General features: G+C 36.6%; 1 protein-coding gene across 1 annotated transcript in view; it reads left to right on the forward strand.

The window, feature by feature from the left end:
- Window positions 1-24,606, forward strand: part of LOC101568111 (antigen WC1.1-like) — a 162,925-nt gene that overhangs the window by 134,200 nt on the left and 4,119 nt on the right. Inside the window, exons 10-11 of the mRNA XM_012517432.2 lie at window positions 23,860-23,901; window positions 23,988-24,308. Coding sequence (XP_012372886.2) covers window positions 23,860-23,901; window positions 23,988-24,308 — 363 coding nt within the window. The remainder of the gene's footprint in view (window positions 1-23,859; window positions 23,902-23,987; window positions 24,309-24,606) is intronic.

The raw sequence follows: 24,606 nt of genomic DNA on the forward strand, positions 1-24,606 counted from the left end.
TATTCCATTGCAAATTAAACATTGTAGGTGCATAAATTCAGCGAAATAATCCAATGTAGTTCAGTAGACCATAATACTAGCAGATTATCTGCAGGACTAGCAATGTCAGAATTTATTGACTTGAGCCTCATACAGTTCAGCATATCAACATGACTTTACATTTTGTAACTTGTGTTTATACTTTTCTTCTGGATGGTTGAGAACAAGATAAAGCAAGACCTATATAACAAAAATGTGACTTTTGTATCAGACAAGGTCAGTCAAATCCCCTCAGGATTTACTATGAAACCACGTACAGCATCTTGCAGATTTCTGTCAGTGTCAGTCATATGGATAAATCATGGCTATTTCTTGACCAATTTGCTGTCTGTGAAAGTCTGAGATAACGTTTTCTCTCTAGGTGACTCTAATTAGTCACACTCAACATCATTGATCACTTTCTTCTGTGGAAGAATCATGGCCATTACTTGACCAATTTGCTCTCTTTGAAAGCCTGAGGGAATATTTTCTCTCCATGTGACTCTCTGTAGGCACACTCTACATCATTGATCACTTTCCTCTGTGGCCCCATAGTCAACCTCCTTGATCAGAAAATTTGGGACACAACCGAGATACATGATGTTACGATACAGGTTTTTCTATGTCCTGAGTCTTCACTGAACTTGAAAGGCTAGAGCCAAAATGTTGGCTGTCCTGGAAGCTGTGATTTTTCTTTAATTTTGTGTCTGCAAACTTATTTTATTAACTCTCCAGAATAGAATCTTATTGTTATTACCCTACAACATAGGCAGTTGAACTTAAATTCACTATCTGTCAAATATTAAACATCTTAGGCATAATATGGAATAGATATTTTCCATCAAGTATTGATACATTAACCTTTAAGTCCCTACAGAATATGAACTAAAAAATTCTAAAAATTGAAAAATATTTCAAAAACTGGGAATAAACAATTACATATTATTACACAGAAATTTAGAAATCTAACAATATACAGCATTGTAGCAGGACAGTCCAATAACATTTTTTGTCCATTCTTTTCATTGATTATACATTTTTTAAAACAAACATTTACTTGAGAGAAAGTATGGAAGTAATTGGGACGACATGCCAAGCAGTACATATTTAGAAAACTAGAACGACAAAAATACCAAGCATGACCTTAGAATTACATGTTGCTATTCAGTACTGTTGCTATGCTCACAGGTGTCAACATATACAGTTAGGATGAGAATCCGAACAATTAACTGCTAGTTTTAAAAATCTTCTGAAGATTATCAGGATCATTGCCTTAACCATTTGGCACTTATAAGTGTATGGTTTGGTCACTGTTTATTTCCTATCTTTGCTCCTTTCCATCTTTGTTGTTTAATCTTTAAGTTCTCACTTTCCTTTTAATTGTGATATACCTTTCTATTTTTATTTCTTTTGAGTTATTATTCTGGGAAGACTGTATGATATTTACACATGCTTGTCTGTTTTATTTCACTTATGAGTGTATCTTCAAGTGGCATTCACTTAAATATAAAGACTTTGAGTTTGTTCTTCTTTATGGATGAGTTATTCTTAATTGTATAAAAATATCAAACTTTTCCATCCATTCCTCAGTTTCCAGGTATCTTGGTTGTTTCCAAGATTTGGCTATCACAAATTGTGCTGCTACAAACATAGGTGAACATTTATCAGAATGGTATGATGTTGAAAGTTCCTCTGCTTAAATTCCCAGTAGTAAGAGAGCTGGTTTGAATAGAATTTGCAGTTTTTAAAAACTCTAGTTTTTAAAGGAGTCTCTACACTGATTTCCATAATGGTAGCATCAGACTACATTGCCACCAGCAGTGGAGGAAGATTATTTTTTTCCCCACAGCCTTTCCAACACCTGCTATTGGTTGTGTGTGTGTTTTTTTTTTCTTTTTACTTCTCTTATTAATTGTATTGAGAAACAGATAGCAATGAGACAGTTTCAAAACTAATTAATAGCCAGACCAAACCCAGGCACACTGCCTGAGTGAGACCCTGTGCTGTGCCCTTGGGGCCCCTCCACCCCTCCAAAGCACCCGCAAGCCCACAGAGTGAATGAAAACTTCTGCCACATTCTCAGGACCTCCTAGATCAGCCCAAGTCCAGGACCAGCGAGTGTGTAGGAGAACTTCTGGCTCCCTGATGCCCGTGGGACCTCTCTGGACCAAACCCAGGCATGCTACATGATTGCGACCCTCTGTCACGACTTTAGCACACTTCCACCCATCCAGATGCCCCCACTGAATCCCACCGAATGAGTGAAAACTTCTACCACGTTCTCAAGACCTCCCAGATCCAGCCCAAGGACAGGCTCCACAAGTTTGTGGGAGAGCTTCTAGCACACATGCGCCCCATGGGCCAGGAACACAACAGAGGGGCACAAGAGGTTCACTGTTGTGCCAGAGGGGCACAACTGTCTCATTTCTGAGAGCTTCAGCAGGCTGGAGCTGAGCACAACAGCTAGACCCAAGCCCAGCACAACTGGATAAACTCAAACTTAATGGATCTGCACCTGAATTTCAGTAGGTGCTAAGGTTATAACTGCACCAAAGCTCTACACCAAAGGTCAGAGGTTAGTGATATATTAAATGACAAAGAGAAGGAGAAAAATGCAATCTCAGGCCTCGAACACACCCAGAACAAGTGTAGAGGGCACTAGCACAGAAAACATTGGGAATCACACAGCTGAAATATCTGATTCAATAGCATTTGAAGTAAAGAAATGACAGCAGAAAGGTATAGAGAAAATCAGATCAGAAATAACCTCTGAAATGAAAAAGAATCTCTAAATCAATAGCATCTGAAATAAAGAATCAAATTCAGAAACATATAGAGGAAATCAGATCTGAAATAATATCTGTTGTGAAAGGATTAATAAGTGCTTCTTAAGAAGACAGTGATTTAAAAATGCAGGAAATTAGAAAAACGATCAATACCTTGAAAGAACAATTCAGGAAAGAAGTATATTGCATGAGTCAGAGTCAAAGAGATATGGAGGAACTTAAAATATCAGTCACGAGCTTGCAAAATCATTTGAGTGAAAGTGAAGATAGAGTTTCAGATCTTGAAGACGCTGTCATCATAGCAAAAGCTAAGAATAGATCTTTTAAAATCAACCAGGACACACAAAATATAATTCATCACCTGCAAGAAGAGGCAAAGATGATTAACGTAAGACTAATAGGCATCAATGAGAAAGAAGGAGTCAATACAGATGACATAAAATAATATTTGCAGAATAGCAGAAAAATTCCCAAAGAGAGAAAACAATCAGATATTCAGTTACTGAGGCATACAGAACCCCAAATAACATCAACCCAAATAAAAACACATCAAGATATACAATAGTCAAAATAGCAGAAATCCAACACAAGAATAATATACTGAAAGCTGCGAGAAAAAAGAAAGAGGAGTAAACAAATGTTTCTGCATTTGACTCTTACTTCAAATGCTGTTAATATAGATCAGGAAACAAAATCCAACGATATGTTGTATATAAGAAATGCACTTAACTGAAAATAAATTTCATAGGATAAATGTCAAAGGATGGAAAACAATACTACATGACCCAGCACCTCATAAAAAACAGGGGTAGCAATACTGTTTTCAGACAGTCTCAACTTCAAATCATGAATGTTCAAGCAAAATAAAAAAGGACAGTATATACTGGATAGAGTAAAAATTCAAGAGGAAGCAGTCACAGTCATAAATATTTATTCACTAAACATGGGATCCCCCTGCTATATAAGACAAATCTTAATGGACATGAAAAATCTTATATCCAATATCACAATCTTAACAGGAGACCTTAGCACCCATTTATCACAAAACATACATCGAACAGAAAAAAAAAATTGCAAAGAATTAGAAGAACTGAACAAGAGCTTGAAACAAATGGATTTAGTTGGCATATATAGTGTTCCATTCAACAAGAGCTGAATACACTTTTTTCAGCTGCAAAAGATTATTTTCTAAAGTAGACTGCATAAAAGTCCATAGGTCCTGCTTAAGAATATGAAGAAAAGTGAAATTATCATATGCATATTATCTGACCACAGTGCAATAAAATTGAAATAAACAATAAAACAAACCAGAAAACCCCCCATAAATACATAGAAATTAGGCAACACTCTGCTCAGCAACCAATGGGTCACAGATGAAATTAAACAAGAAATTGAACACTGTCTACAATTCAATGAAAATTCAAGCACAACTTATCAGAATTCATGGAATGTAATGAAAGCAGCTCTCAGAGAAAAATTTATAGCTGTGAACTCACACATTAGGAAAACAGAACGGGAACAAATGAACACCCTAATGCTGCACTTCCACTATCTAGAAAATGAAGAGCCAAGAAAGCTCAGAGCCCAAAGAAGGGAAGAAATCATAAAAATTAGACCAGAACTTAATTCAATAAAGACACAGAAAACGGTTCAAAGAATTAACAAATCAAAAAGCTGTTTTTTTCAAAGATTAAATAAAATCGATAAGCCCCTAGCTAACCTCATCAAAAAGAGGAAAGAAAAAAATTCAAATAGAAGCAATAAGGAGTAAAAAAGGTGTAATTATCACAGACCTAGTAGAAATTCAGAAGTTTATTAATAGCTACTTTGAGAATCTTTACTTTTACAGAATAGAAGACACGGATGAAATGGACAGACTCATAGAAATGTACAAATTACCAAAACTGAACCAAGAAGATATAATAACTCTCAATAACCTAATAACAGCTAATAAAATATGATGTGTAATAAAAATCCTACCGACAAAGAAACGTCCAGGTCCTGGTGGATTCAAAGCTGAATACTACAAGAAATTTATGGAAGTTGTAACCCCTATACTACTCATATTCTTCAATGAAATTGAAAAAAAAGCAATCTTCCCAAAATCATTCCTGGAGGCAAGTATTGTACTGATATAAAAAAAAAACAACAGGGAAAGACACAACTAAAAAAGAGAACTACATGCCCATCTTGGTCATGAATATAGATGAAAAAATCCCCAATAAAATCCTAGCAAATAGAATAGAGCAAGTCATCAAGGAGACTATACCACATAACCAAGTAGGATTCCTCCCAGTGATACAAGGGTGTTTCAATACACGCAAATCTATAAATGTGCTACACTATATGAATACAGCGAAATCTAAAATCAACAGGATCATTTCAATTGATGCGGAAAAGGCTCTTGACAGCGTCCAATACTCATTCATGTTCAAAGTCCTAGAGAAAATTGGAATAGATGGCCTCTACTTCAGTATGATGAAAGCCATCTATGACAACTTAACAGCTAACATAATACTAAACGGGGAAAAGCAAAAGCTTTTACTCTAGGAACTGGCATCAGACAAGGATGTCCTCTTTCACCACTCCTACTCAGTATAGTTCTGTAAACATTAGCTACAACCACTAGACAAGAGATACAAAAAATAATCAGAATACACAAAGAGTAATTTAAATTATCATTATTTGCAGATGACATGATACTTTACTTGGAACAGTGAAAAAAAACTCCACCAAGATGCTACCAGATTGCTAAATAAATTCAGTAGCATAGCAGGATACAAAGTCAATACTCAAAAGTCAATAGCATTTATCTACACAGATAATAATCATACTGAGAGGGAAATTAGAGAAGCAATTCCTTTTACAATAGCACCACGAAAAATAAAATACCTTGGAATTAATCTAACTAAAGAACTCAAAGATCTTTTCAAGGAAAATTAAAGTACTCTGAAAAGGAGATAGAGGATTTCAGAAAATTGAAAGATATTAGCTAGTCTTTTATAGGAAGAATCAACATTGTGAAGGTAGTAAAACTCCCAAAATTGCTGTACAGATTTAATGCAATCCCATATGAAACCACCACCAACATACATCACTGACCTAGAGAAATCTTCGCAAAAATTTTTTGGAGCCAAAAATGACCTAGAATAGCAAAGTCAATAAATACTGAGGAACAAAGACACAACAGGCAGAATCACAATTCCTTAGTCAAAAGTACACTACAAACCTACTGTGAGAAAATCAGAATGGATACTGGCAACAAAATAGAACTGTGGATCAATGCAGTAGAATAGAATGTGCAGAAGCCTCCACAAAGACACTAGGCCACCTTATTTTTGGCAAAGTGAATGAACATGCTTTCTAGAAGAAGTATAGCCTCTTCAACAGATACTGCTCCAAAAACTGGCTCTCTAAATGATGAATACTAAATCTTGACCCAGGTCTATCTCCATAAACTAAGCTAAAGTCAAAATGGATTAAAGATCTAAACATTAAAACAGAAAATAAATCTCCTGGAAGAAGAAGTAGGAGGAAATCTTGAAGACATAGGGTTAGGTAAAGAGTACATAAACAAAAATCAAATCACAAGGGAAAAAGTTTAAAGAATTAAGAACTAGGACCACCTCTTGTTGAGAGGTTTCTGCCATCAAAAGAAATTACCAACAAAGTGAAAAAAACCCAAAAATTTAGAAAAATACCTGACTAATAAACACTCAAACAAAGGTCTGCTCTCTAGAATTTATAAAGAACTAAAAAAATATCAGGGCCCTAAAATTTAAAAATCCAATCCACAAATGGGCATACAAGATGAACACACATTTCTCAGAGAACGAAATTAAATAAATGAATAAATATATGAAAAAGTGCTCCACATCATGAGCCATACATGAAATGCAAATTAAAACAACACTGAGATACCATCTCATCCCAGAAAGAATGGCTGTCATAAAAAAATCAACCAACAACAAATGTTGCAGAGGCTGTGTGGAAAAAGGGACCGTTCTCCATTGTTGGTGGGAATGTAGACTGGTGCAACTGTTATGGGAATCCGTGTGGAGACTTCTTAATAAAACAGGCCTGAAAAATCCCATTCAAACCATCTATCCCTCTACTGGGAATTTTCCCAGAGGAACTGAAAATGTCATGTCATAGTGATATATGTGTACCTATGTTTCTAGCAGCACAATCTGTGATCACCAGATCTTGGAAACAACTAAGTTGCTTGGCACCTGATTAATGGATTACAAAATGTGGTATTTTCATACAATGGGGTATTACTCAGCTATAAAGAATGATAAATTCAAAGACTTCATATTTAATCAATGCTACTTGAAGATATATTCATAAGTGAAACAAACCAGACCCACATGTGTAAATATCATATAGCCCTCCTAGTATAAGAACTCAAAAGTAGAAATAAAAATAGAAAGGTATAACACAATTAAAAGGAAAGAGAGAACTTCAGGATTAGGCTATGAAAAGTGGACAAGGAGAAAAGGTAGGAAACATGATAAGGGCAAAAATATATATTTATATGCTCAAGATGAGTAAAGGAGTGATCCTGAGAAACATCAGCAGGTTTTTGAAACTAGCAGTGAATTGGTAGGATTCTCACCTTGACTAATGGCATATGCTGATACCTGTGAACCAAGCAACTGCACTGAAGAGAGCAATGAGCAATAGTAGGGTCATGCTTGGAATGCATGTCATTCTGGTCTCTTAAATATGTACAGTTTGTCATGACACAGTAATTACTGCCATACAGTCTCTCAAGTAAATGTTTGCTTTAAAAAAGGGGGGTAATAATTGAAAACAAGAGAGAAAATAATTGTCATAGAACTGTCCCGCTACAATGCTGTATATGGTTAGATTTTGAAATGTATGTGTAAAAATATGTAATGTTTTATTGTTACTTTTAAAATTATTTTATTTTTAAAATTGCTTTTCTTCATATTCTGTAGAGATTTAAAGTTTAACATATCAATAGTTGACTGAAAATACCTGTTCCATATTATTCCTAAGATGTTTTATATTCAGAGAGATATTGAGGCTAAGCTGAATTGTCTATGTTTTAGAGTAATATTAACAAGCTTTTCTTCTGTAGGGTAAACAACGTAAGTTTGAAGACTAAAAATTAGAGAAAAACAAAGGCTGAAATGACAGCAAACATCTTGGCCTTTCAAGTTCAGTGAAGACTCAGGATATAGCAGAACATGTACTGTAACATTATGTAACTCAGTTGTGTCCCAAATTTTCTGGTCAAAGGGATTGATTATGGGACCACAAAGGAAAGTGATCGATGATGTAGATTGTGCCTAAGGAGAGTCACATGGAGAGAAAACATTCTCTCAGGCTTTCGCAGAGAGCAAATTGTCCAGCACTGATGAGGACACATCCACACGGCTGAAACTGACAAAAGATCTAGAAACTGCAGTACAGGGTTTCAGCATAAAGCCTGAGTGGGTATGATCAATCTTATCAGATACAAATGTTATATTACTTGTAGTATAGTTCTTGCTTTATCTTGGTCTTAACCATCCCACAGAAAAGTATAAAAATGAAGTATAGAAAGTGAAGCCATATTATTATGCTGATCTGTGAAAGGCTAAAGTCTACAATTTTATTTTTGTTTCTTTTTTTGGTGGAACCAGGGACTGAACTCAGAAATTTGTGCTTAACAGGCAAGTGTTTATGCCGCTGAGCCATCTTCCCAGCCAAGCCAACATCTTCTGTCATTGCCAGTCTTCCTGAGAACCCACCAGTTTTATGGACTACTGGACTATATTGGAATATTTTGCTGCATTCAGGCACCTATAATATTTAAATGGAAATGGAATTCCCTTCTGTGAACAAAACAAAAAGAGGGATACAAAAGAATGACCATTTTGCATCTCTATGATCAAAATATTTAAGATAGATACACAGCTTCATTCTCTTAGATCATTGAATAGAGAGATTTGTTCTAATAGTGTTTTTGTACAGGAAATCATGTCTGCATCTTGTACAATGAAAAACCACTGAGAAAAAAAAGAAATAAAATATCTGTGCAAATCATAAAATAAAAACTAGGACTGGAGAAAACATTCATTTCAGTCCCACCCACACAGGTATTTTTGCATAAGAACTGAGAAACTCATACCACAGTGATATATGTGCACCCACATTTATAGCAACACAATTTGTCAGAGCTGAATCCTAGAAACAACCCAGAAGCTCATCATCTGAAGAATGGGCAAAGAAGATGTGGTACTTTTACATAATTGAGTATTATTCAACTATCAAATAGCATAAATTTGAGTATTTTCCAGTAAATGGATGCACCTAGAGAACATATTCTTAAATGAAATAAATCAGACCTGCATATGCAAACATCATATTGTCTCCTTAGTGCGAGAGCCTGAAAGATAAGAATGGATTCTGAAGGGTGCAATAGATACTGAGAAAAGGGTATGAACTTATTCAAAAGAAAATAGCTGCTGAGTTGAGAAGGACAGGAGAGGGATTGGAAAAAATATATTTATCTAGGTATGTAATCAAAATGGTTTGGACAACTATACTGTGCATTTCTGCTGGTCTTTGGAAAGGAGCAGTTGATGCATAATTTATTTTGTCTTATTTCTTCAGTTCTTTGTACGTTTCCTCTTCTTAATCATCTTACACATTTCTTTTTTTTCTTTCTTATTCCAATTTTACATTCATATATCTGGTTAATATGAATAACTGGTTCGAAGACAATAGTATGTATTACAACATTGTGAAATTCATATTACTTCATTAAGTGAAATTCTGTATCACTTTTAATTTTTTTCTATTTTAATTCTAATTTGTACTCTCTTTAAAACATAAATATTTAAAAACAGACAAAAACAAAACCAATTAATAGGACAGTTTCAATCATTAATACATTGCATATTGTTGTCTTCGTAGTGGTTATTTGTAGTACAAGATACAGACATGATATGCTGTCCAAACACTATTAGTACAAATGTTTCTTCTCATGGAATTAAGAGCAAGTAGTCATATATCTATCCTAACTATTTTGAATGTACATATACAAAATGGTAATTCATTTTTATCCCCCTTTTTTGTTTAGTTTTGTCAGAAATGGGTGTTCCACTGCATTTAAAGATTGTAAGCATGTGAATTCAGCAAAATAATACAATATACTCCAGTATTCCATAATAGTAGTGGGTAGGCCGTAGGAAAGGCTATGTCAGAAGTTGTTGTCTTGAGCCCTTTACAGTTCAGCATATTAATAAGGCTTTCCTTTTTTAAGGAGTCTCCACACTGATTTCCACAATGGTCTCACCAGTCTACATTTCCACCAGCAGTGGAGAAGGGTTCCTTTTTCCCCACAGCCTCTCCAACATTTGTTGTTGGGTGATTTCTTTATGATAGACATTCTTTCTGTGGTGAGATCATGTCTCAGTCTTGCTTTAATTTTCATGTCATGGATAGCTAGTGATATGAAGCATTTTTCATATATTTATTCGCTTCTCTAATTTTGTCCTCTGAAAAATGTGTGCTCATCTCAGATGTCCATTTGCAAATTGGGTCTTTAAATTTTGGGGCAACAAAGTTTTCCAGTTCTTTATAAACTCAGGAGAGAAGACCTTTGTCTGAGTGCTCCTTAGTTACTATTTTTCCCAATTTTTGGGTTCCCTTTTCATTTTGGTGGTAATTTCTTTTGATGGGCAAAAACTTCTCAATAAGTGGAGGTCCCAGTTATCAATTCATTCAATTATTACTTTTATGATTTATTTTTTGTTGATTAACTGTTCCTAATTCAATATAGTCCTGTAGACCAAATAGTGTGTTATCAATAGGACTGGCAATGCCAGAAGTTGTTGACTTGAGCCTTTTGCAGCTCAGCATATTAATAATGCTTTACTTATTATATTTCATTTTCATACATTTTGCTGGATAGGTAGGACCACGATAAAGCAAGACTTATATAACAAGAAATGTAGCTCTTTTATTTGATACAATCAGTCAAATTCCCTCACTGTTTACTCTGAAACCCTGTACCACAGTTTTCAGAACCTTTATCAGTGTCAGCTATGTGGATGAGTCACAGCCATTATTTGACCTATTTGCTCCCTGTGAAGGCCTGAGACAATGTTTTCTCTCCTTGTGACTCTGCTTAGGCACAATCTACACCATCGATAACTTTATTCTGTGGCCCCGTAATCTCCTTGAGCAGATAATCTGAGACATAACTGAGTTACATGATGTGACAGTACAGGTTCTGCTATGTCTGGAGTCTTCACTGACCTTGAAAGATTAGGGTGAAAACGTCAGTTCTTCCAGCCCTTCTTTTTCTCTAATTTTTTTTTATAATCAAACTTAGGTTATTAACCCTCCAGAAGAGATTCTTATTTTTATTACCATACAACGTAGGTAAATGGATTTAACTAACTGTCTGTCTGAATATGAAACATCTTAGGCATATCATGGAACAGGTATTTTCCACCAAGTATGGATATGTTAACCTTTAAGTCCATAGGGAATATGCAGAAAAAAATTAAAAAAATAAAAGTATTTAAAAGTAGGAATAAACAATTGAATATTTTTACACAGCAATTTAGAAATCTAACGTTATACAACACTGTACCAAGATAGACCTGTGAATTTTTGTGTATTGTTTTCATTTATTTACTTCTTTTTAAACAAACATTTATGACATACCAATTAGGCAGTAATTGGTATGTCATAAGAAGCAGTACTGATTTAGAAGATCAGAATGACGGGCATTCCAAGCATGACCCTATTATTGCTTATTGCCATCATCAGTGCAGTTGTTTAGTTCACAGGTATCAGCAATATAGTCAGTCAGGGTGAGAATGCTTCCAATTAACTACTAGTTTTGAAAACCTGTTTAAGAATCTCAAGATCATTGACTGAACCTGCTTTTTTTTGGTGGAACTGGGAATTGAACTCAGACCCTTGTGCTTGCCAGGGAAGCACTTATTCCACTGAGCTATCTTTTCGGCCCCAACTGAACCATCTTGAGCATATAAAATTATAGTATTGACCTTGTAATGCTTCCTCACTTTTTTCCTGGCCCTGTGTTCATTATCTAATCCTCAAGTTCTTGCTTTCCTTTTAATTGGGTTATATCTCTATTTTTATTTCTTCTTTTGAGTTCTTATACTAAAGGGGATTATATGGTATTTACACATGTTGATCTGCTTTATTTCATTTATGAATATATCTTTTTTTTTTTTTTGCGGAACTGGGGATTGAACTCAGGCACTTGCGCTTGGCAGGGAAGCGCTTATTCCACTGAACTATCTCCCCAGCCCCATATGAATATATCTTCAAGTGGCATCAACTTAAACATGAAGGCTTTGAGTTTGTCATTCTTTATACCTATGTAATACTCCATTGTATAAAAATATCACATCTTTTTCAACCATTCCTGATGTGATGAACATTTTTGTTGCTTCTAAGTTTAGTTATTACAAATTATGCTTCTATCAACGTAGGTACACATATATCACTATGATATGATGTTTTCAGTACCTCCAGGAACATTCCCAGTAGAAGAATAGATAGTTTGAGTGGGATTTCTATTCCTCGTTCTTTAAGGAGTCTCCACACTGATTTCCAAAATTTTTGTACCAGTCTACCTTCACAACTGCAGTGGAGAAGTGTCACTTTTTCCCAACAGCATCTCCAACATTTGCTGTTGGTTGATTTCTTTATTATAGCCATTCCTTCTGGGATGAGATGGTATCTCAGTGTTGTTTTAATTTGCATTTCGCAGTTGGCTAGCTGTGTGGAGCATTTTTTCATATATTTATTCACTTCTTTAATTTTGTCCTCTGAGAAGTGTCTGCTCATCTCGGATGCCCATTTGTGGATTGGGTCTTTAATTTTGGGGCTGTTATATTTTTAGTTCTTTATAAATTCTAGAGACCAGAACTTTGTCTGAGTGCTTATTAGTCAAGATTATTTCCCCCAAATTTTGGACTGTCCTATCACTATGTTGGTAATTTCTTTGAAATGCAAAAACTTCTCAATAAGAGGAGATTTCAGGTGTTAATTTTTTCAAGTATTACCATGCGATTTCATTTTTGTTGAGGAAGTCCATGCTGCACCTATGTCTTCAAGATTTCTTCCTAGGTTCACTTCCAGGAGATTTAGTGTTTCTGTTTTACTATTTAGATCATTAATCCATTTTGACTTTTGCTTAGTGCATGGTGATAGACCTCAGTTAAGTTTTAGTTTTTGGCATGTATTGGGGTGCTTTTCAAGCACCTTTTTTAAAGAGGCTAGCTTTCTTCCAGTAAGCATGTTTGGCACCTTTGTTGAAGATAAGGTAGCTGAAAGTTTCCTAGAGTTTTCTTCATCTGCTATTGTATTCCATTGATCCTCCAGCCTATTTTGTTGACAGTACCATGCGGATTTCATCAAAGCAGCCTTGTGCTATAATTTTTATTCAGGGGTTGTAATGCTTCCTTCCTTGTCTTTATTGCTCAGAATTCTCTTTCCTATTCTAGGTCTTTCAAGGTTCCAAAAAATTTAGAAATGATTTGTCTAGATCGATGAGGTATGTTGTTGTTAGTTTTATAGGGATCATATTAAATCTGTACAGCAATTTTGGGAGTGTGGCCATCTTCACAATGTTAGTTATCCCTATTCAGGAGCAAGGAATAGCTTTTCATTTTCTGAAATCCTTTACAATCTCTTTTTTTAGAGCACTGTAATTTTCCAATAAAAGATCGTGACTTCTTTTTTTTTTCCATTATGTTATAGAGAAACAAATAGCAATGAGGAAGTTTCAAATCAAATTGGTAGAATAATTTTAATAATTAACACATAACGTACATTCTTCCTAGTGGTAATTGCTGTACAAGATGCGGACACGATATCCTATTTAAAAAACCATTAGAACAAATCCCTCTATTCATTAAGAGAATGTAACCATATATCTACCCTAACCACATTGAAAACACAGACACAAAATGGACATTCAACTGTATCCCTTTTTTTTTGTTAAGTTCCGTAATTCGAATAATATAGGTGTGTAAACTCAGCAAAATATTCTAAAAGAGTAATGTAGCCCATAATAGTATTGGGTCTTCTACTTGACTAGCAATGTCAGAAATTGTTGACCTGTGTCCCCAACAGCTCAACATAACAGTATGGCTTTACTTCTCATATTTTGTTTTTATAGTTTTCTGCTGGATGGTTAAGACCAAGGTAAAGCAGGACCTATGCAACAAGAATTGTAGTTTCTGGGTCTGATAAGGTCAGTGAAATCCCCTCAGGATTTATCCTGAGATACTGTACCTCAGATTGTAGAACTTTGGCAGTTTCAGCCATGTGGATGAGTCATGGCCATTGCTTGGCCAATGTGCTCTCTGTGAAAGCGAGAGAGAATGTTTTCTCTCCATGTGACTCTCCTTAGGAACACTACATGGTCGATCAATTTCCTCTTTGGTGCCATAACCTCTTTGATCAGAAAATTTGGGACACTACCAAGTGACATGATGTAACAGTATGAGTTTTCATATGTCCTCAGTCTTAATTGACCTTGGAAGGCTAAGGCCAAAATGTTGGTTTTGCTTGAAGCCCTCCTTTTTCTCTAATTTGGTCTGCAAACTTAGGTTGTTAACCATCCAGAGGACAAGCTTATTGTTGTTAATATACAACTTAGGCTGTTAAGCTTAACCTCACTATCTGTCTGAATATCAAACATCTTAGGCATAACAGGGAGCAGATATTTTTCATCAAGTATTGATACGTTGAACATTAAGTCCCTACAGAATATGATAAAAAAATTTAAAAATTAGAATATATTTTAAAATAGGCATAAAGAATTGGATACTTCTTATGTTTACACATAAGTCCAAAAATCTTACCATATAAAACCTTGAAGCAGGACGGTCCCACAATATTCCTTTTCCCGTCTCTTCCTTTCATTCACCATCCCCTTCTTTTTGAAAAAAACATCTACCCAAGAGACTGCATAGCAGCAACTGGCATGTCATGACAAGCAGCCCATATTTATAAGACCAGAAACAGGCATTCCAATCATAAAACTACTGTTACAGATTACCATCTGCAGTGCAGTTGCTTATTTCACAGGTATCAGTATATATAGTTAGTCACGGTGAGAAATTTTCTAATGAACTGCTAGACTCAAAAATCTTCTGGAGATTTTCAGGACCATTGCCTTGCCCTTCTTCTACATATAACTGTATGTTTTGACATTGTCATTTTTCCTAGCTCTTCTCCTTTCCCTCTCTTGATTAGTTAGTCCTCAAGATCCTGCTTTCCTTTTACTTGTATTATACCTTTCTAATTGTATTTCTTCTTTTGAGTTCTTATACTAGGGAAACTATACTGTATTTACACATGTGTGTCTGGTTGATTTCACTTATGAGTATATCTTCAAGTGGCATCCACTTCAATATAAAGGCTTCAAGTTTATCATTCTTAATAGCTGAAAAATACTCCATTGCGTAAAAATACCACATCTTTTTCAACCATTCCTCAGGTTTTGGGCATCTTGATTGTTTCCAAGATTTGGCTATCACAAATTGTGCTGCTATAAAATTAGGCGAACATATATCCCTATGATATGATGTTTTCCAATCCTCTGGGAAAATTCCCAGTAGAGGAATAGCTGGTTTAAAGGGGATTTACAGACCAACTTTCCTAAGGAGTCTCCATACTGATTTCCATAATGGTTGCACCAGCCTACACTCCCACCAGCAGTGGAGAAGGGTTCCTTTTTTCCCCACAGCCTCTCCAACATTTGTTGTTGGGTGATTTCTTTATGCTAGCCATTCTTTGTGGGGTGAGATGATATCTCAATATGGTTTTAATTTGCATTTCACTAATGGCTAGTGATGTGGAGCATTTTTTCATATTTTTATTTGCTTCTTTAATTTTATCCTCTGAGAATCATGGGTTCATCTTAGATGCCAACTTCTGGATTGGGTCTTTAAATTTTGGGACCCTAGTGTTTTTAATTCTTTATAAATTCTAGAGAGCAGACCTTTGTCTGAGTTTTATTTGCCATGTTTTTATCCAAATTTGTGGGTTGCCTTTTCGCCTTGTTGGTAATTTCTTTTGACGTGAAAAAACTTCTCAGTAAGACCTGGTCCCAGTTGGTAATTTTTTCATGTGTTTCCCATACGATTTGATTTCTGTTCGTGATGTCTTTGCTTACTCCTATGTCTTCAAGTGTTCCTCCTATTTTACTTCTAGGAGATTTAGTGTTTCTGCTTTAATGTTTAGATCTTTAATCCATTTTGACTTTACCTTAGTGCATGGTGATAGACTTGGATGAAGTTTAATTTTAGGGAGCCAGTTTTTCCAGCACCACTTTTTAAAGAGGCTATCTTTCTTCCAGTGAGTATGTTTGGCCCCTTTGTCAAAAATAAGGTCGTATGAGTGTTTTTGTAGGTGTTTCTGTGTCTTCTAATCCATTTCCATTGATCCTCAGGTCTATTTTGTTGACAGTACCATGAAGATTTTATCACAGTAGCCTTGTAGTATAATTTCAAGTCAAGAATTGTAATGCCTTATGCCTTGTCTTTATTGCCCAGGATTGCCTTTGCTATTCTAGGTTTTTTCTTTTTCCCGATAAATTTTTGGTTTGATTTCTCTAGGTCTGTGAGGTATGTTGTTGGTGGCCTCATAGGGATTGCATTAAATATGAACAGCAATTTTGGGAGTATGGCCATTTTCACAATGTTGGATCTTCCTATCCAGGAGCATTCTTTCCATTTTCTGAAATTCTCTACAATATCTTTTTTAAGAGTACTGTAATTTTTCTTGAAAAGATCTTTTACTTCTTTAGTTAGATTAATTCCAAGGTATTTCATTTTCCTCTGTGCTATTGTAAAAGTTATTGTTTCCAAAATTTTCCTCTCAGTGTGTTTGTTGCCTGTGTAGAGGAATGCTATTGACTTTTGGGTATTGACTTTATAACCTGCTATGCTACTGAATTTCTGTATTAAGTATAGTAGCTTTTTGTTGGAGTTTTTTGGGTCTTCCAAGTAAGGTATCAAGTCATCTGTGAATAAAGATAATTTTATTTCTTCTTTCCCTGCTCTTATTCCTTTTATTTCTTTCTCTTGTCTAATGTCTGTAGCTAATGATTCCTGAAGTATATTTAATCAGAGTCATGATAGATGACATCCTTGTCTTGTATCCGATCTACGAGTAAAAGACTTCAGATTGTCCCCATTTAGGGTTATATTCGCCATTGGGTTTTCATAAATGTCTTTTACAGATTGAGGTATATACTATCTATTCCAATTTTCTGTAGGACTTTGAACATGAATGAGTGTTGGACTTTGTTAAAAGCCTTTTCTTTATCAATTGAGATGATCATGTGGTTTTTACTTTTTGCTTCATTGATATAGTGTATTATGTTTATAGGTTATCAAATATTGAACCATCCTTGCACGCCTGGGATGAATCTTACCTTTTAATGGTGTATGATCTTCTTGATGATTTGCTGTATTCTTTTTGCTAGGATTTTATTGAGGATTTTGGCCTCTATGTTCATGAGGGAGATTGGCCTGTAGTTCTCTTTCTTAGTTGTGTCTTTCCCTGGTTTGGTATCAGTACAATATACCTCCAGGAATGATTTTGGGAGGACTGCTTCCTTTTCAATTTCATGGAAGAGTTTGAGGAGTATAGGGACTACATCTTCTTTATATTTCTTGTAAAATTCTGCTGCGAATCCATCCGCACCTGGACTTTTCTTTGCCGGTACGTTTTTAATTACTTATCATATTTCATTGACTGTTATTGGCCTATTGAGGGTGGTTATATCTTGTTGATTCAGTTGTGGTAATTTTTACCTTTCTAGAAATCTGTCCATATCTTCTGTGTCTTCTATTCTATTAGAGTAAATATTTTCAAGGTAGCTATAGATAGTCTTCTGAATTTCCACTGGGTCTGTGCTAATTACACCCTTTTCGTTCCTTATTGCTTATTTGAATTTTTTCTTTCTTCTTTTTGATGAGGTTAGCTAGGGGCTTATCAATTTTATTTAATCTTTCAAAGAACCAGCTTTTTCTTTTTTAATTCTTTGTATCATTTCTTTTTAAACTTCAGAAATTTTTCTTCTTTGATTGCCTCTATACTTTCTGTATTTGTTTCTTTACTTCAGATGCTATTGTTTCTTAGATATCAGATTTGTGATTGCCAATTTCTTCTACACTATTGTCTCCTGCATTTGTTCTGGGTGGTCTTGAGGCCTGAAACTGCATTTTATTCCTTCTCTTTTTTATTTGTTACAGCACTGTTTTCTGACCTTTGGTGTACAACTTAAGTAGGGTTCTTACCTTATTACCAGTTCCAGATCTACCAAGTTCAAACTCCTCCAGGTAGGTGTGGCTTGTGTCTGGCTGCTTAGCTCCCCTTCTTCCTTTTGCAGCCCTTGGAGTTGAACCCTGTGTTTCACTCTGCAAGATGCTCTGTTTCTGTTTTGGCTGGTTCTTGCCTCTAGCCTCTTTGCAGGGAATTCTGCTGCAGTTTCCTTACTGGTCCTGGGTTGTGGGTCTAATCAAGATCTGGGTGGGCCTCGTGTTATATCATTCACATGTGGGACTTGGGCTCTCGGTTGATTCTGGATCCAGCAGGCTCCAGGTTATCTCACTCACATGCTGGGCCTGGTCTCTTGGTTGATTCAAGATCAAATGGGCCCCGAGTCATCTCACTCACATGCCATAACTGGGCTCTCCATATTTCACTTCTCCATCAAACTTGAAAGAGAGTTTTGTAGGGTATAGCAGTCTGAGATGGAATTTATTTTCATAGAGGAATTGAAATACCCTGCTCATGCTCTCTTTGCCTCATGGTTTGTGAAGAGAAATCTCCTGTTATTCTGATGTGTTTTCTCTTAAATGTGATCTGTTTCTTTTCTCTAGCAACTTTCAGTATATTGTTTTTATGCTGGATTTCTGGGATCTTGACTATTATATGTCTCCGTGTGTTTTTAACAGTGTTAATGTTTTTTGTAGTTTTGTACGCTTCAGTTAATGAATTTCAGATTATTTCCTCATATTTGGGAAATTTTCTGCTATTACTTCTGCCCATACTGTTTTTATGTCATTTATGTTGACTCCTTCTTTCTCATTGATGCTTATTATTCTCAGGTTGTTCATCTTTGCAGTTGAGGAATTAATTTTGCGTGAATCATTGTTTTTAAGAGATCTTTTTAAAAATATTTTTACTCTGATGATCTGTTTAAATCTGAAAGTCTATTTTCATTTTCACTCAAAAGGTTTTGTTATTGAGGTTTTAACTTCCTCTATATATCTCTGACTGTGCTTCATGCGATCTATTTCTTTCCTTTATTGCTCTTTGATGGATTCCATTGTTTTTCTAATCTCCTCTAATTTTATTTATTAGTGTCTGTTTAAGAAACAGTTATTGATTCTTTTACTTCGGAGATTCTTTCTAATCTGATTTCCTCTATGTTTCTGCATTTGATTCTTTACTTCACATGCTATTAATTCAGAGATTTTTTTTTTTTTTTTAAATTTCATTGGTTATTTCTGATCTGAGTTCCTCTGTGCCTTTCTGTTGTTGATTCTTTACCTTAGACGCTATTACATCAGACATTTCAGCTGAGCTAGTGTCTTCTTGGGCGTGGCCTTGGTCTGGAACAATGGGAGTCCAGCCAGCATAGGAGAGCATGGATACTCTCCTGCTCACTCTCTCAGCCTGGCCTTGATCAAGGTATCAAGCAGTCCCAAAAGTGTGGCTTAAATTCTCACTCACTAGCCACTGTTGGGTTGGGTCCTGAGTGGTGGAGTGGTCCTGAGAGTGAGGGGGAAGTTGTCACTTATATGCCGGGCCTGAGCTGGGACTGGAGGGGTCCAGCAGGTGTTGGGGAATGTGGAGGCTTTCCCACACACTTGACAGTCCTGGGCTTGGGCTCAGTCTGGAGGGGCCCCGAGAGCACAATGCAAGTTCTCATACGCTGGATCTGGGCTGAGTCCAGAGGAGTGGAGATGTCCCAAGAGCTTCTTGGAAGTTCACTCTCACATACTGGGCCTTTTCTGGGTCTGGCAGCATTCAGTAGGCACAGAGGAGTGCAGAAGGTCTCCCACACACTCGCCGAGCCTGGGCTTAGGCTGGGACTGGGTTTTCCTTTAAATGTGATGTTTCTCTTCTTTTCTTTTCTTTTCTTTTAGTGACTTTTAGTATGCTGTTACTCTGCTGAATTTCTGGAATATTGATTATTATATGTCTGTTTGTGTTTTTAATTGGGTTGATGGAGTTCTATATGCTATGGTTATCTGAATATCAGATTGTTTCCCCATATTTGGGAAGGTTTCTGCTATTACTTCTGCCCATATTCTTTTTATGTCATTTGTATTTACTCCTTCCTTCTCATTGATGCTTATTCATCTCATGTTGTTCATGATTGTATCATCTTGCAGTTTTTGAATTATTTTTTCCTGCATCCTAGTTATTTTTAAGAGATTTTCCTTACTTTTTCACTAACTGTAATGGTATCTTTAAGGTCTGAAAATATATTTTCACTTTCATTCAAATGGTGTGGCCACCTTGTGATTGAGGTTTTAATGTCCTGCGTATCACCTTGAATCTGCTTCTTGCATTCTATTTCTTTTCTATATCCCTTACTCAGAGATTCCATCATTTTTATATTCTGCTATATTTTTAATTATTTTTCAATAATTCTATTGAGAAAAAATAGCAATGAGACAGTTTTGAACCAAATTGGTAGGATATTTTCTATAATTAATACTTTTTTTTTCAGAACTAGGGATTGAACTAAGGCCCTTGTGCTTGCCAGGCAAGTGCTTATTCTACTGAGCCATCTCCCTGGCCTCCAATAATTAATACATTGCATGCATTCTTCCTATTGGTTATTTGCTATACAAGATGAAGACATGATATCCTATTTACAAACACTATTATAACAAATCCCTCTATTCTTTTAGAAAATATAATTGTATATCTATCCTAACCATTTTTGAATACACAGATACAAAATGGACATTCATCTGTATTCCCTTTTTGTTTAGTTCCATTATTTGAATATTATAGATGTGTCAACTCAGCAAAATATTCTAAAGGAGTCCAGTAGTCCATAATAGTATTGGGTCTTCCGCTTCACTGACAATGTCTGAAATTGTTGATTCGAGTCCCCTACAGCTCAACATAACAGCATGGCTTTACTTCTTATACTTAATTTTTATACTTTTCTGCTGGATGGCTAAGACCATGATAAAACAAGATTTAGGCACCAAGAGTTGTAGCTTTTGGGTCTAATAAGGTAGATGAAATCCCCTCAGGATTTATCCTGAGATCCCGTACCTCAGATTGTAGAACCTTTTTCAGTGTCAGCCATGTGGATGAGTCACGGCAATTGCTTGGCCAATGTGCTCTCTGTGAAAGCCTGAGAGAATGTTTTCTTTGCATGTGACTCTCATTAGGCACACTCTACATCATCGATCACTTTCCTCTTTGGCCCCATAATCTCCTTGATCAGAAAATTTGGGACACTCCTGAGTTACATGATGTTACAGTACAAGTTTTCATATGTCTTGAGTCTTAATTGACCTTAGAAGGTTAGGGCCAAAATGTTGGCTTTCATTGAGGCTCTTCTTTTTCTCTAATTTTGGTCTGCAAACTTAGGTTTTTAACCATCCATAAGAGAAGATTATTTTTATTACCAAACAGAGATAGGAGAAGAGCTAGGAAACATGACAGTGACAAGCCATCCAGTTATATGTAGAAGATGGACAAGGCAATGATCCTGAGAATCTTCAGAAGATTTTTGAATCTAGCAGTTAATTGCAAAGTTTTTCACCCTGACTAGCTATATATACTGACACTTGTGAACTAAGCAACTGCTTTGAAGATGACTATTTGTTATAGTAGTTTCATGCTTGGAGTGCCTGTCATTCTGGTCTTCTGAATATGGGCTGCTTGTCATGACATGTCAGTTGCTGCTATGCTGTCTCTCAGGTAGATGGTTGTAAAAAAGAAGGTATTGGTGAATGAATGCAAGAGCCAGGGAAAGGAATATTGTGGGACTGTCTTGCTTCAAGGTTGCATGTGGTTGGATTTTTGGATTTATGTGTAAACATAAGAATTATATAATTCTTTATGCCTATTTTTAAAATATATTGTAACTTTTGTATGTTTTTTTCAGTATATTCTGTAAGGACTTTGAGTTCAACATATCAAGACTTAATGAAAAATACCTGTTCCATGTTATACCTAAGATGTTTGATATTCAGACAGGTAGTGAGGTTAAGCCTAACAGCCTAGGTTTTATGGTAATAACAATGATTTATTTTTTTAATCAGTGTCTTCTTTAGAAGCACTTTGCACTTCTTTTATTATAGTTATCATTTATTCTCTTACTTCAGAAATTACTTCTACTCTGAGTTTCTCTATTCCTTTATGCAATTGTTTCTTTATTTCTGATGCTATTATTTCACAGATTTCAGGTGTGTGATTTCCAGTTTCTTCTATACTAGTGTCTTCTGCATTTGTTTTTGGTGGGCTAAGGGCATACAACTGTATTTTTCTCCTTTTCTTTGTCATTTTGTATAGCATTGTCTTCTGACCTTTTGTGTAGTGCTTAGTTAGAATTATTACCTTAGCACAAGTTCTGGATGTACAAAGTTCAAACTCTGTGAAGTGGGTGTGGCTCGGGTCTGTTTGCTGCGCTCCACTTCTTCCTGCTGCAACCCTTGGATTTGAACCCTCTGTGCCACTCTTTCAAGATAATCTGCTCCTGAATCAGCTGGGTGAGTCTTGCCTGTCGTATCTTTGCAGGGTGTTCTCTTGCAGGGTTGCACGCCTGACTTTGACTCTGGGTCAAATGAGGATTTGGTGGTCTCACTCACACTCCAGTTTTGGGTTCTGGGTTACATGAGGATTCGGCAGGCCCTGGGCAGTCTCATTCACATGCCATGCATGGGCTCTGGGTCGAATCTCCTTGTCATTTGGTATAGTGCTCTCCTCTGACCTTTGTTGTAGAGCTTTGATGAAGTTAGAACCTTAGCACATACCAAAATTCAAGTGCAGATCTACAAAGTTTGTATTCATCCTTCACTGGCTCGGGTCTGGCTGTGGTGCTCAGTTTGTTCCTGCTGTAGCCATTGGAATTGAACCTGTTGTTCTCCTCTGGCAAGATGTTCTGCTCCTGGGTTAGCTGGGTGGTTCTGTCCCCTATCCTCTCTGCAGGGACTTCAGCTGTAGAGTTTCACACCAGTCCTGTATGTAAAGTAGTTCTTTGCTTTGGAGGAAGTAGGGATTCAACTCAGGCCCTTGTGCTTACCAGGCAAATGCTCATTCTACTGAGCTGTCTCCCCTACCCTTGGTAGGTTTATTTTAATTTTACATTCAATTTCCTTTTTCATTCTTGTGTTATTCAGAGTTTGTATATCTTCTTAACTCAGCTTTGACATTTCATATGTATCTAGGAAACACACTATTTCTTCAGTATTTTCCATCCTGTGAGAGTAAAGAATTTAGAAGTACATATTCATGTTGTTCTGAATTTCTTTCGAGTTTGTAGACCTTTCATCCTTTTCATGCTTCATTGCATGAATTTGTGTTTTTTCTTCCTTTTTAAAATCAGATAGGCTAGGGTTTTATCAATTTTATTTTTACAAAGAACAAACTCTGATTAATTTATTCTTTTCTTCATCTCCAGCACAGGTATGAGGTGCTCAGGTGAGTGTCAGTGCCAGAAGCATGGACCATTGTTGCAGGAGTGTGTGTGTATGTGGTGTGTGTGTGTGTGTGTGTGTGTGTGTGTGTCCAAATCCCTCCCTAGTCTTCCCCTGCTCAGCCTTAAAGAGGCTGCACTCTGAGTTCTTGACTTGTGGGAGAGAAACAGTATAAGATCATTTATTTGGGCTTATAATGTTTTCCTAATGTGAGAATTTACTGTTATACCTTTTCCTCTCAAGACAGCTTTCCTTGCATCCCACAGGTTTTGGCAGGTTGTATCTGCATTTTGTTTTTATTGAAAATAATTTTTAATTTGTTCTTAATTTCTTCTCTGAACCCCTGGTTCCTGCAGGACAAAGACTCAGGAGCTGTCCAGAATCCACCCCCTGCACAGGTACGTCTGCCCCTTTCTCTTTCTTGATTTCCTGGAGCTCTGTCTCTCCACCCGGTCAGTAAGAGCAGGTTCTGCTCTCTTTTCAGACAGAGACAAGCTGAGGCTCAGCGGTGGAGACAGCAAGTGCTCAGGGAGAGTGGAAGTGTGGCACAAAGACTCCTGGGGAACAGTATGCGATGACTCCTGGGGTCTGGCAGAGGCCGAAGTGGTGTGCCAGCAGCTGGGTTGTGGCCGTGCTCTGGACGCCCTGGGAGCTGCTGCATTTGGCCCTGGAAATGGAACCATTTGGATGGATGAGGTGAAATGCAGTGGCTGGGAGCCCTCTCTTTGGGCCTGTGGAATGGCTCCCTGGGGACAGAGTGACTGCAAGCATGAGGAGGATGCGGGTGTGAGGTGTTCAGGTGAGTGTCAGGGCCAGAGGCATGGGCTAGGGCTGCAGCCGTGTGTGTGTGTGTGTGTGTGTGTGTGTGTGTGTGTGTGTTTGTCCAAGAGCCCTTGCTAGTCTGCCCCTGTTCCTTGATTTGGCTATAGAGAGGCTGCACTCTGAGCTCCTGACTTGTGGGAGAGAAATGCGAGTTGTCCAGTCAGTGAAGTGTACTGACTCCAATTTTCTTCTCTTGTCAGATGAAGAAATGGCTGCTCTGTCCACCACTATAAGTAAGCAGTTGTTTTTCTTTGTGCCATATAATAGGAAAGACATTTAGT

This window comes from Octodon degus, unplaced genomic scaffold, assembly GCF_000260255.1.
Source record: "Octodon degus isolate 3935 unplaced genomic scaffold, OctDeg1.0 scaffold00178, whole genome shotgun sequence".
NCBI classification, from domain to species: Eukaryota; Metazoa; Chordata; class Mammalia; order Rodentia; family Octodontidae; genus Octodon; species Octodon degus.